This window comes from Hyla sarda, chromosome 6, assembly GCF_029499605.1.
Source record: "Hyla sarda isolate aHylSar1 chromosome 6, aHylSar1.hap1, whole genome shotgun sequence".
NCBI lineage: Eukaryota > Metazoa > Chordata > Amphibia > Anura > Hylidae > Hyla > Hyla sarda.
The window spans coordinates 181197185-181211656 of record NC_079194.1 but is presented as its reverse complement, the minus strand read 5'-3'; the positions used below and the strand labels follow the sequence as shown (position 1 = coordinate 181211656).

Below are 14472 nucleotides of genomic sequence, written 5' to 3'. Positions count from 1 at the left end.
ACTGCATAGCTATGTATTTATACAATTTTTTATTGGCTTCCTGACCTGACTGTTGCAAGCAGACCAGAGGGCCCCTGATTTTAGGATAAGGGGGTGGGGGGGGGGGGGGGGGGTGTTAATAGTCAGTAAGTTGGTCTGTGTGTATATCGCCTTCTCTGCTCTATGTCATCCACTGGCCCACAAACCGTTGTCTCTGTCCGCTATCGATTATACAGATCAATTAACTCAGTATCCCACAGCATTACCTGCATGTGACTAAACCTGAGTAGAGGGTGTTCTGAGTCTTTATAGCAGCCACTTAATGCCAGATGAGACAGAGCTCCAGCCAAACCAAGTAGATTTATGTTTATTTGTTATGATTTTGTTCTGTCTTGTAAGATTGTAAGCTCCTTTTTATTTCAAGAGGAGACAAGTATAGTATAGTATAATTTTTGTATTTGTTTAAAAAAAAAAAAACTGTAGGATTCTGGGAAAGTGTGTGTATATAAAGGCACCTGGAGCTTTATAGCTATATAGCTTCAGTTCAGAGTTTATGAATAGAGCATTGGGGGGGGGGGGGGGGGGAGGGGGGGGGGTTGGCTGGCTACTTGCCACAAAGTTAACTGCTACTTAACCCTATTTTTCCTTAACTGACGTCTAAGGACAAGCCGGCTCGTCCTAATCAGTAGGTACTTGCCGCATTAGGACAAGCTGGCTCATCCTGAAGCTAAACTGTCACAGTATGTAAACATGCCAACTGCTGTCTGGGCATGCTGTAGTTGTAGTTCAGCAACATCTGGAGGGCTGCAGTTTGGAGACGACTGATCTGTGACCCATCAGTCTGCTGGCTGTCTGCCCGCCCCTAGCTTTTTTGTAGTGCAGTTTTTTTTTGGGGGGGGCGGGGGGGGGACTTTGTGTATGCGGTCTGTGCCCCCAACGACTGTTCTGCGCTGTGTGGCCAGACTTTACCCCCATGTGCAGATTGCACTTATTGCTGATCAGTGATTTATTTCTGATCAGCACACTTTTATTATTTATTTTTTTTACTCCAAGGTTTTTTTTTTTTTTTTTTTTTTGGTCTGGCCACACAGAACAGTTGCTGGTGGCACGGACAGCATACACCCCCAAAAAAGTGCAACAAACAAATCCCCTACTTTTATTACAGTAAAAGAAGCACTACACCCACACTACACACCGAAATAATGAAATAAATTGAAAAGTCAATACATTTACACACACTTACACCCTCCCCCTATAAAATTAAAATAGCCTGAAGGCTCTTTTTTGGTGGAGGAGGAATATGCCATCCCTGCCGCAAAGGACCGCCAATGATTGAGAAGAGGAAGACCCTGCATCCCCCCCCTTGTCGTCATCCAGTGATGAGCCCCCTAGAAGGCGGCGCGGCAGGGCAATGCCAGTAAAGGGATGTAAAGTGTTCGGCGGGTGCAGTAGAGGGCTCAGAAGGGAAGGAGCAACAATGGGATTTTGGAGAGTGAATTTTGCTGAAATGGTTTTTGGGGGGCATGTCACATTTAGGAAGCCCCTATGGTGCCAGAACAGCAGAGAACCCCCACATGGCATACCATTTTGGGAACTACACCCCTTAAGGCACGTAACAAGGGGTCCAGTGAGCCTTAACATCCCACAAGTGTTTCGTCAGTCGGATGTGTAAATAAAAAAAAAATTTTATTCACTAAAGTGCAGATTTAGCCCAAAATTTATCATTTTTACAAAGGGTAATGGGAGGAAATGCCCCCCAAAATTTGTAACCCCATCTTATCAGAGTATATAAATACCCCATGTTAGGACGTAAAATGCTTTGCGAGCGAACTACAATGCTCAGAAGAGAAGGAGTCACATTTAGCTTTTGAAAAGCAAATTTTGCTGAAATGACGTTTGGGGGGGTGGGGGGGTCATGTCGCATTTAGGAAGCCCCTAGGGTGCCAGAACAGCAAAAAAAAAAACACATGGCATACTATTTTGGAAACTACACCCCTCAAGGAACGTAACAAGGGGTACAGGGAGCCATAACACCTCACAGGTATTTCACGACTTTTTGTGAAAGTTGGTTGTGTAAAATGAAAAAAAAAAAATGTTTTCACTAAAATGCTGTTTTTTCCCCCCAGGAGGTAATAGGAGAATATGACCACCAAAATTTGTAACCCCATTTCTTCTGAGTATGGAAATACCCCATGTGTGGATGTAATGGGCTCTGCTGGCGAACTACAATGCTCAGAAGAGGAGGAGCGCCATTGAGCTTTTTGAAAGAGAATTTGTTTGGAATGGAAGTCGGGGTCATGTGCGTTTACAAAGCCTCCCGATGTGCCAGAACAGTGGACCCCCCCCACATGTGACCCCATTTCGGAAACTACACCCCTCACAGAATTTAATAAGTGGTGCAGTGAGTATTTACACCCCACTGGTGTTTGACAGATCTTTGGAACAGTGGGCTGTGCAAATGAAAAATAAAATTTTTCATTTTCACGGACCACTGTTCCAAAAATCTGTCAGACACCTGTGGGGCGTAAATGCTCACTGTACACCTTATTACATTACGTGAGGGGTGTAGTTTCCAAAATGGGGTTACATGTTGTGGGGGTTCATTGTTCTGGCGCTATGGGGGCTTTGTAAACACACGTGGCCTTCAATTCCAGACAAATTTTCTCTTCAAAATCCCAATTGCGCTCCTTCTCTTCTGAGCATTGTAGTTCGCCTGCAGAGCACTTTACATCCACATATGGGGTATTTATATACTCAGAAGAATTAGGGTTACAAATTTTGGGGGGCTTTTTTTCCTATTTTCCCTTGTGAAAATGAAAAATTTAGGATAACACCAGCGTTTTAGTGAAAAAATTTTTTTTTTCTCATTTTCCTATCCAACTTTAAGGAAAATTTGTCAAACACCTGTGAGGATCAATCAACCTACACAAAAGAAAAGGGATGTACTCAAATACCTACACTAGGTGTATAAGGTCCTGTGGTATACACACAAAATATAGAACTGATAAAGAAAATAACCCACTTAAAGGCGGACCACGTATAAAAGAGAATACATTTTATTTATTGATAGTTCCAAAAATACATAAAACAAAACAGCGTGGACAAACATAAGTGGGAACCAGGGAGCAGGGGGAGACAATAAAAATGAATAAAGAAATTGTCCAGGTGCACTAGCCTATGGTATATAAAGACAGGTGTGTCACAATATAGGTAAATAATCACATGAACATGAGACATATACAAGGGCAGAATCGCCTCACTAATAAAGATAACCGTTTATACAAGTCTCAAACAAAATACCAAAGCGTACAGGATAAATTGGAGTGCCATAGGAGGTTATTCACATGCTAACCGGACCAAAGGGAAAAGAACCAAGTGCAATGATAGCATAGATCAATAAGCTACCCACCAGACCTCTGACGCGTTTCACCCAATGGGGCTTTGTCCAGGAGTGATTTATTCATTTTTATTGTCTCCCCCTGCTCCCTGGTTCCCACTTATGTTTGTCCACGCTGTGTTTTATGTATTTTTGGAACTATCAATAAATAAAATGTATTCTTTTTTTATACGTGGTCCGCCTTTAAGTGGGTTATTTTCTTTATTGGTTCTAAACACCTGTGGGGTGTTAAGGCTCACTATACCCCTTGTTACGTTCCGTGAGGGGTGTAGTTTCCAAAATGGGGTCACATGTGGGTATTTATTTTTTTGCGTTTATGTCCGAACCGCTGTAAAATCAGCCACCCCTGTGCAAATCACCTATTTAGACCTCAAATGTACATAGTCCGTCAGTGGTTGTCCGGAAATGCTGGGAGTTGTTGTATTGCAACAGCTGGAGGCTCCGTTTTGGAAACCCTGCCGTATGATAAGTTTTTAATTTTTATTAGGGGGACAGTGTAAGGGGTGTATATGTTGTGTTTTACCCTTTATTATGTGTTAGTGTAGTGTTTTTAGGGTACATTCGCACTGGCGTGTTACGGTGAGTTTACCGCTAGGAGTTTGTGCTGCAGCGAAAAAATTTGCCGCAGCCCGAACGTGAAGCAGAAAACTAACTGTAAACCTGCCTGTGTGAATGTACCCTGTACATTCATATGGGGGGGGGGCAAACCTCCAGCTGTTTCAAAACTACAACTCCCAGCATGTACTGACAGACCGTGCATGCTGGGAGTTGTACTTTTGCAACAGCTAGAGGCACACTGGTTGGAAAACCTTCAGTTACCTAACTCAGTATTTTCCAACCAGTGTGCCTCCAGCTGTTGCATTACTTCAACTCCCAGCATGTACTGATCACCGAAGGGCATGCTAGGAGATGTAGTTATGAAACAGCTGGAGGTACGCAACTACAACTCCCAGCATGCCAAGACAGCTGTTTGGGCATGCTGGGATTTGCAGTTTTGCAACATCTGGAGAGCTATAGTTTAGAGACCACTGCACAGTGATCTCCAAACTGTCAACCTCCAGATGTTGCAAAACTACAAATCCCAGCATGCCCAGGCAGTAAACTGCTGTGTGGGCATGCTAGGAGTTGTAGTTTTGCAAGATCTGGAGTTCTACGTATCACTGTGCAGTGGTCTAAAACTTCAGCCCTCCAGCTGTTGCAAAACTACAAATCCCAGCATGCCTACACAGCTTTCTGGGCATGCTGGGAGTTGTAGTTTTGTAACATCTGGAGGGCTTCAGTTTAGAGACCACTATAGTGGTCTCAGACTGTAGCCCTCCAGATGTTGCTAAGCAACTCACCGACTTCCGTAGGATCCAGGGAGCTGCGTAGCCGTCCTCTTCTTCCGCCGATCGTCGCTCGCAGCCGCCGTCGATCATCGCCCGCTGCCGTCGCCGATGGGTGAGTGGACTTCGCTCCCCGGTCCTCCGTCGTTTCCCCGTCCTGCGCCGCCTATTGTGGGTGGGCAGAATGGGGAAAGCGAAAGTAAAGCCCCCCGCCCCCGATCTGCTATTGGTGGTCTCGTCTAGACCACCAAAAAGCAGGGATAGGAGGGGTGGCACCCCTGCCACCTCACTCCTATCCCTTCAGGGGGATCGTGGGTGTCATGGACAACCGCAATCCCCCTTCTATTCTGTGTCACCATAGACCCGTTTGACCCGGAATCGGCGCAAATCGAAAGTGTAAATTCACTTGCAATTTGTGACGATCGCAGACGTGGGGGGGTCTGATGACCCCCCTGGGCATTTGCGCGGGGTGCCTGCTGATCAATATCAGTAGTCACCCCGGTCCGGTCCCTGCCCGGCGGGGACAGTAATTCCCACGGGCGTACAGGTACGCCCTGGGTCCTTAAGTACCAGGGACCAAAGGCGTACCTGTACGCCCTGGGTCCCTATGTGCTTAAGGACCAGGCCCATTTTGGCCTTAAAGGGGTAGTCCAGTGGTGAAAAACTTATCCCCTATCCTAAGGATAGGGGATAAGTTTGAGATCGCGGGGGGTCCGACCGCTGGGGCCTCCTGCGATCTCTCTGTACGGGGCCCCGGCTCTCCGCCGAGATAGCGGGTGTCGACCCCCGCACGAGGCGGCGGCCGACACGCCCCCTCAATACATCTCTATGGCAGAGCCGGAGATTGCCGAAGGCAGCGCTTCGGCTCTGCCATAGAGTTGTATTGAGGGGGCGTGTCGGCCGCCGCCTCGTGCGGAGGTCGACACGCCCCCTTCCAGCGGGCTGTCGGGGCTCCGTACAGGAGATCGCAGGGGGCCCCAGCGGTCGGACCCCCCGCGATCTGCAACTTATCCCCTATCCTTATGATAGGGGATAAGTTGCTCACCACTGAATCACCACTGGACTACTCCTTTAAGGAGCAGACCAATTTTATTTTTGCATTTTCGTTTTTTCCTCCTCGCCTTCTAAAAATCATAACTCTCTTATATTTCCATCCACAGACTCATATGAGGGCTTTTTTGCGTCACCAATTGTACTTTATTACATCACATTTTACCATAAAATGTACGGCGCAACCAAACAAATATTATTTATATGGGAAAATTGAAAAGAAAACCGCAATTTAGCAAATTTTGGAAGGTTTTGTTTTCACGCTGTACACTTTCCGGTAAAAATGACAGGTTTTCATTATCCTCTGTGTCAATACGATTAAAATGATACCCATGTTATATGCTTTTCTATAATTGCACTGCTTGAAAAAAAATCTCAAACCATTTTAACAAAATTAGTATGTTTGAAATTGCCCTATTTTGACCACCTATAACTTTCTCATTTTTTAGTATATGGGGCGATATGAGGGCTCATTTTTTGCGCCATGATCTGTAGTTTTTATCAGTACCACTTTTGCTTAGGTTTTACTCTTAATTAATTTTTTATAAATATTTTTTTTGGAATAAAATGTAACAAAAAAGCAGCAATTTTGGACTTTTTGAAAATGTTTTACGTTTACGCCGTTCACCCTACCGGATAATTAACAATATATTTTAATAGTTCAGACTTTTACGCATGCGGTGATACTAAATATGTGTATTAATTTATTTTTTTACGCTTTTTTGGGGGTAAAATGGGAAAAACGGACGTTTTACTTTTTTATTGGGGGAGGGGATTTTTCAAATTTTTTTACTTTTTTTTTTTTTTTTTTTTTACACTTCTATCCCCATAGGGGACTATTCATAGTAATCAGTTTATTGCTAATACTGTTCAGTGCTATGTATAGGGCATAGCACTGCTCAGTATTATCGGTCATCTTCTGCTCTGATCTGCTCGATCTCAGACCAGAGCAGAAGACCTCGGGAGACGGCCGGAGCAAGGTGAGGGGACCTCCGGCCGCCATGCTGGATGATCGGATCGCCGTGGCAGCGCTGTGGGCGATCCGATCATCCATTCAAAGTACCGCATTGCTGCCGATGCCGTGATCTGTATTGATCACGGCATCTGAGGGGTTAATGGTGGACATCCGCACGATCGTGGATGTCCACCATTACCGGCGGGTCCCTGGCTGCTGATAGCAGCCCGGACCTGCCGGTCATGATGCGAGCACCGCGCCGGTGCTCGCGATCACGGCGGCACGTAAATGTACTTCATGGTGCGCTAAGTACCACTTCACCATGACGTACATTTACGTCCATTGTCATTAATGACCAGGCCAATTTCATTTTTGTGTTATCGTTTTTTCCTCCTCGCCTTCTAAGATCCATAACTCTTATATTTCCATCCACAGACCCATATAAGGGCTTGTTTTTTGCGTGACCAATTGTACTTTGTAATGAAACGACTAATTTTACCCAAAAATTTATGGGAACCCAAAGAATTATTTTTTTAGGCAGGAAATTTAAACGAAAACCACAATTTTGCACATTTTGGAGGGTTTCGTTTCTTGCACTGTACACTTTACGGTAAAAATGAAGTGTTCTTTATTTTGTGGATCAATATGATTAAAATGATACCCATCGCTAGATACTTTTATATTTTTGTACCGCTTAAAAGAATCTAAAACTTTTTGTACAAAATCAGTAATCTAAATTCTCCCTATTTTGACCACCTATTACTTTTTTTAATTTTTCCATATATAGGGCGGTATGGGGGATCATTTTTTTTTGCGCCGTCATCTGTACTTTTTATCGATACCACATTTGCATATATAAAACTTTTAGATCATTTTTAATACATTTTTTGGGAATAAAATGCTGCATTTTTGGACTTTTTATTTATTTATCATTATATATAAAAAAAAAAATTTATATAAATATTTTTTTTTACACTTTTTATGTCCCCATAGAAATAGCAATATAAATAGAACTGATCAGTATTATCAGTGATCTTCTGCTCAATCTCAGACCAGAGCATCAGACGCCAGGAGATGGACGGAGGCAGGTGAGGGGACCTTTGTCCGCCATTACAGATGATCATCAGATCATCTATTTTAACATGCGCATTGCCGCATATGCCGTGATCTGTACTGATTACGGCATCTGAGGGGTTAATGGAAAACATCCGCGTTATCTCGGATGTCGGTCATTACCGGCGGGTCCTCGGCTGCTGCTAGCACCCGGAACATGCCGTGTATGACGCGAGCACCGCTCCGAGGCTCACGGTCATACATAGGATGTAAATTAGGATCTAAATGTACGTCCTGGTGCGCTAAGTACCGCCACACCAGGACGTACATTTATGTCCGTGGTCGTTATGGGGTTAATAATGTTTTTGCTCAAATTAAATAAGCGTTGTTTGACAAAGCCTAAGTAAGGACAATTTCTGGCACCAAGAATACCCACATCACAACAATGCCATAAATGTTGCGGTGGATATACCCCTTTTAAATTATGTGAATGCAGAGCACAAACACATGGTTTATCCTCTCATTTAATCCACATCTAGGTGTCGATTATTCCTCGAGGGAAAGGCTTAGGTTATGCACAATACCTCCCTAAGGAACAGTATCTATACACCAAGGAGCAGTTATTTGACCGCATGTGCATGATGCTGGGGGGACGTGTAGCTGAACAGATATTCTTTGGTCGCATCACAACTGGGGCACAGGATGACCTGAAGAAGGTTACACAGACTGCATATGCACAGGTGAGGACAAATTAAGTGATAAATTGTAAAGAGAAAATGTTCTTCACAATCTAAAGTGTTCACTAGTTGTAAATATTATGGTTGATTCACATTCTATGGAAATAACTGCGGTTTTTTATTGCAGATTGTGACATTTGGAATGAGCAAAAAGTTGGGTCAAGTGTCATTTAGCCTTGGACGGCAAGGAGAAATGATTTCAAATAGGCCCTATAGTGAGGCAACTGCGGAACTTATCGACCAGGAGGCCAGGGACCTCATCAGCTCTGCTTATGATAGAACCGTGGAGCTGATCACTCAGTGCAGGGAGCAGGTGGAAAAGGTAATTTTGATTCCTCATAATCTGTTCAGATATGGATTGTGCTGATGCTGCTTAAATGGGCACTGTCTGAACAACATGTAAAACGTTTTTATATCAAAGTCCAGTAAGTGAGGATGGGCTTGCACTACTCTGTGCTATCACCTGTCTGATAGGACAGGGCAGAGCACAGAGGAGTCCTATCAGACAGGACAGAGCACAGAGGAGTCCTATCAGACAGGAGAGAGCACAGAGGAGTGCTATCAGACAGGAGAGAGCACAGAGGAGTACTATCAGACAGGAGAGAGCACAGAGGAGTACTATCAGACAGGACAGAGCACAGAGGAGTCCTATCAGACAGGACAGAGCACAGAGGAGTCCTATCAGACAGGACAGAGCACAGAGGAGTCCTATCAGACAGGACAGAGCACAGAGGAGTCCTATCAGACAGGACAGAGCACAGAGGAGTCCTATCAGACAGGACAGAGCACAGAGGAGTCCTATCAGACAGGACAGAGCACAGAGGAGTCCGATCAGACAGGACAGAGCACAGAGGAGTCCGATCAGACAGGACAGAGCACAGAGGAGTCCGATCAGACAGGACAGAGCACAGAGGAGTCCGATCAGACAGGACAGAGCACAGAGGAGTCCGATCAGACAGGACAGAGCACAGAGGAGTCCGATCAGACAGGACAGAGCACAGAGGAGTCCGATCAGACAGGACAGAGCACAGAGGAGTCCGATCAGACAGGACAGAGCACAGAGGAGTCCGATCAGACAGGACAGAGCACAGAGGAGTCCGATCAGACAGGACAGAGCACAGAGGAGTCCGATCAGACAGGACAGAGCACAGAGGAGTCCGATCAGACAGGACAGAGCACAGAGGAGTCCGATCAGACAGGACAGAGCACAGAGGAGTCCGATCAGACAGGACAGAGCACAGAGGAGTCCGATCAGACAGGCCAGAGCACAGAGGAGTCCGATCAGACAGGCCAGAGCACAGAGGAGTCCGATCAGACAGGCCAGAGCACAGAGGAGTCCGATCAGACAGGCCAGAGCACAGAGGAGTCCGATCAGACAGGCCAGAGCACAGAGGAGTCCGATCAGACAGGCCAGAGCACAGAGGAGTCCGATCAGACAGGCCAGAGCACAGAGGAGTCCGATCAGACAGGCCAGAGCACAGAGGAGTCCGATCAGACAGGCCAGAGCACAGAGGAGTCCGATCAGACAGGCCAGAGCACAGAGGAGTCCGATCAGACAGGCCAGAGCACAGAGGAGTCCGATCAGACAGGACAGAGCACAGAGGAGTCCGATCAGACAGGACAGAGCACAGAGGAGTCCGATCAGACAGGACAGAGCACAGAGGAGTCCGATCAGACAGGACAGAGCACAGAGGAGTCCGATCAGACAGGACAGAGCACAGAGGAGTCCGATCAGACAGGACAGAGCACAGAGGAGTCCGATCAGACAGGACAGAGCACAGAGGAGTCCTATCAGACAGGACAGAGCACAGAGGAGTCCTATCAGACAGGAGAGAGCACAGAGGAGTCCTATCAGACAGGACAGAGAGCACAGAGGAGTCCTATCAGACAGGACAGAGAGCACAGAGGAGTCCTATCAGACAGGACAGAGAGCACAGAGGAGTCCTATCAGACAGGACAGAGAGCACAGAGGAGTCCTATCAGACAGGACAGAGAGCACAGAGGAGTCCTATCAGACAGGACAGAGAGCACAGAGGAGTCCTATCAGACAGGACAGAGAGCACAGAGGAGTCCTATCAGACAGGACAGAGAGCACAGAGGAGTCTTATCAGACAGGACAGAGAGCACAGAGGAGTCTTATCAGACAGGACAGAGAGCACAGAGGAGTCTTATCAGACAGGACAGAGAGCACAGAGGAGTCTTATCAGACAGGACAGAGAGCACAGAGGAGTCTTATCAGACAGGACAGAGAGCACAGAGGAGTCTTATCAGACAGGACAGAGAGCACAGAGGAGTCTTATCAGACAGGACAGAGAGCACAGAGGAGTCTTATCAGACAGGACAGAGAGCACAGAGGAGTCTTATCAGACAGGACAGAGAGCACAGAGGAGTCTTATCAGACAGGACAGAGAGCACAGAGGAGTCTTATCAGACAGGACAGAGAGCACAGAGGAGTCTTATCAGACAGGACAGAGAGCACAGAGGAGTCTTATCAGACAGGACAGAGAGCACAGAGGAGTCTTATCAGACAGGACAGAGAGCACAGAGGAGTCTTATCAGACAGGACAGAGAGCACAGAGGAGTCTTATCAGACAGGACAGAGAGCACAGAGGAGTCTTATCAGACAGGACAGAGAGCACAGAGGAGTCTTATCAGACAGGACAGGGAGCACAGAGGAGTCTTATCAGACAGGACAGGGAGCACAGAGGAGTCTTATCAGACAGGACAGGGAGCACAGAGGAGTCTTATCAGACAGGACAGGGAGCACAGAGGAGTCTTATCAGACAGGACAGGGAGCACAGAGGAGTCTTATCAGACAGGACAGGGAGCACAGAGGAGTCTTATCAGACAGGACAGGGAGCACAGAGGAGTCTTATCAGACAGGACAGGGAGCACAGAGGAGTCTTATCAGACAGGACAGAGAGCACAGAGGAGTCTTATCAGACAGGACAGAGAGCACAGAGGAGTCTTATCAGACAGGACAGAGAGCACAGAGGAGTCTTATCAGACAGGACAGAGAGCACAGAGGAGTCTTATCAGACAGGACAGAGAGCACAGAGGAGTCTTATCAGACAGGACAGAGAGCACAGAGGAGTCTTATCAGACAGGACAGAGAGCACAGAGGAGTCTTATCAGACAGGACAGAGAGCACAGAGGAGTCTTATCAGACAGGACAGAGCACAGAGGAGTCTTATCAGACAGGAGAGAGCACAGAGGAGCTCTAGCCCACCCTCACTGGACTTTGTCCATGCCTGTGCTTCAGCTTGGACAAAGCCATGATTTCTATAAAAAGGAGATAACATTTTCTTATGAAGTATATTAGAAAGGTTGATGTTTTGCCAAGATGTAAAACATATAAAAAGTTTTTGAATCTGACAGTGCCTATTTACTTTGTGCATGCTCAGTTCATTGCCAAGCTATCATTGATATCTAAAATAACCTAAACCAGTGGGGTTCATTGATGGGGTAAAGTACTGGGAGCAGGTGATATACTTCAGAAACCAATATTGGATGAGTAACAAATAAATTGTTTACCACCATCAGGTTGGGAAGCAGTTGCTGGAAAAGGAAGTCTTGGAGAAATCGGACATGATCAATCTTTTAGGCCCTAGGCCTTTTCCAGAGAAGTCCTCCTATGAAGAGTTTGTAGAAGGGACAGGTAGCTTTGAAGAGGACACATCTTTACCTGAAGGATTAAAAGATTGGAATCAAGAGAAGACTGAAGACAGTGACACAACAAAGCAGTAGACTGGCACTTACCTCATTCTCTGATGTGGATCTATGAGTACATTACTCGGCTATTAAGGCACAATCTCAGGGAAGGCATCCAGGAAAACAGTGGGCCAATTTTTTATTTATTTTTTGTTATAAAACTATGTAGGGCCATACCATCAGTGCCTTGGCAACAGTCATATCCCTCATTCAGGAAGTATGGAGTCTGATATTGGTCTGTGGTGTCACTGTAAACTGTGCTGTAAACAAGTGCATATACACTACAGTTCCACTCTGCAGGTGGCGCTGCAAGTGTATGTACCCATGAACTGACTGCAACTGTTTCAGTTAGATAATGGATCAAGTCCGTGTTGGTGCGCTGATGTTATACACAGGTTTTGATGTAGTTGGAATGTACATGCACCAAATTTATTAAATGGTGCAGGATATTTAATAAATATGGTGCTAGTACCAATTTTTTGGAAATTTCACCTCAAAACACCACTTTGTATTCCTTCTCTGCGACTTTTCTCAGACTTTTTCACCCGTTGTAGTTTTTGTGCGACTTCTTTTTTAAATGCGGTCTACAGACAGTTTTGCTAGCCAGGTATTGGCTGGTGTATGTTTCTGGTAAGTGAGGGCTATGCAACAATTCTGCAAATTTTTTTTTTTTTTATGTGTAAATCCCTTTTAGTCAGCCTTTTAGTGCTGCTTTATGGAAGTATAAATGACTAATATCAGTTACAAGGGGATTTCCATGATGCAAGAAACAGGATAGTTTTCCTATGCTAATATAATATTTCACAAACTAGAAAAGGAAGGATGAGGTAGATGTATCTATTATCAAGAACCTATGAGTTAATAGTTTAATGATCATCATAATTGTAATTAGGCCATAACACATTACCTATACAGTGGTCCCTCAAGTTACAATATTAATCGGTTCCAGGACGACCATTGTATGTTGAGACCATAACTCTATGGAAACCTGGTAATTGGTCCTGAAGCCACCAAAATGTCATCCAAAAAAAGGAAAAAGTGAAGATTAAAGCAAAAATAAGTAGATAACTAATGTAGATAAAGCAAATCCTTACATATAAAAGTAAGAAAGATCTGCTGGGAGCTGTAAATCACTGTCTATGTCAGTGTTTCCCATCCAGGGTGCCTCCAGCTGTTGCAAAACTACAACTCCCAGCAAGCCCGGACAGCCTTTGGCTGTCCGGGCATGCTGGGAGTTGTAGTTTTGCAACAGCTGGACGACCCCTAGTTGGGAAACGCTGGTCTATGTGGAGGACAGGAGCTTCTTCAGGGTCTTGTATAGTACAAATTGTCCTAAAAAAGTAACATGGAGTCGCCCTCACCTGGTGTCCAAAGGAGCAGCTATCCCTGGTGCAGGTAAAGAGTACAGAACATGTAATACCTCCCTGTACTGTAGGGGGCGCGACCAGACACAGGCAGTGCATACACTTCAGTAATACAGGAGTTTTACCAGTAAAATGTCCATTCTGATTGGTCAGTTCTTCCAGCCATTGACATGTTTCACAGAACTGGACTGTCTGTACATTGTATGTTGAGTCTGGTTTCAAGTTACAATGGTCCAGAAAAGACCATAATATGTGGAAACTATTGTTTGTTGAGGCTAGAGATGAGCGATCTTACAGTAAATTCGATTTGTCACGAACTTCTCGGCTCGGCAGTTGGTGGCTTTAGTCTGCATAAATGAGTTCAGCTTTCAGGTGCTCCTGTGGGCTGGAAAAGGTGGATACAGTCCTAGGAGACTCTTTCCTAGGACTGTATCCACCTTTTCCAGCCTTCTGGAGCACCTGAAAGCTGAACTAATTTATGCAGGATAAGTCATCAACTGCCGAGCCGAGAAGTTTGTGACGAATCGAATTTACTGTAAGTTCGCTCATCTCTAGTTGAGGCCATTGTAAGTTGAGGGATCACTGTATGTGATCAACAACACTATGCCCCTTCCTTGGAGGGGGGCTCTTGTAAGATGAAACTAACCACCCTGGTCCATGAGCTGTGTTTTGGGGGTAAATGGAGCTGAGCTTCAACATTACAGAGAATATAAGATAGGTGCTGTTTCTGGAAAATAGCAGCCATGTTTTTCTGATCTTATTTAACTCCTTAGTGTATAAAGAACAGTGGTTTATCCTTTAGGCTATAATAGTGTACTTGATGTAAGAATAGTAAAGAGACACTGCTTTGGCAGATCAGTTGAAAGATCTTGAGGTGACAATTTTCCCAAGCAAAAATGTA

At 45.3% G+C, this 14472-nt stretch overlaps 1 protein-coding gene across 1 annotated transcript in view; it reads left to right on the top strand.

The window, feature by feature from the left end:
* LOC130276500 (AFG3-like protein 1) overlaps positions 1-13915 on the top strand; it is a 37244-nt gene extending 23329 nt beyond the window's left edge. The window contains exons 14-16 of the mRNA XM_056525969.1: positions 8299-8499; positions 8624-8818; positions 12040-13915. Coding sequence (XP_056381944.1) covers positions 8299-8499; positions 8624-8818; positions 12040-12243 — 600 coding nt within the window. The 3' untranslated portion in view covers positions 12244-13915. The remainder of the gene's footprint in view (positions 1-8298; positions 8500-8623; positions 8819-12039) is intronic.
* Positions 13916-14472: the final 557 nt, after the last annotated feature.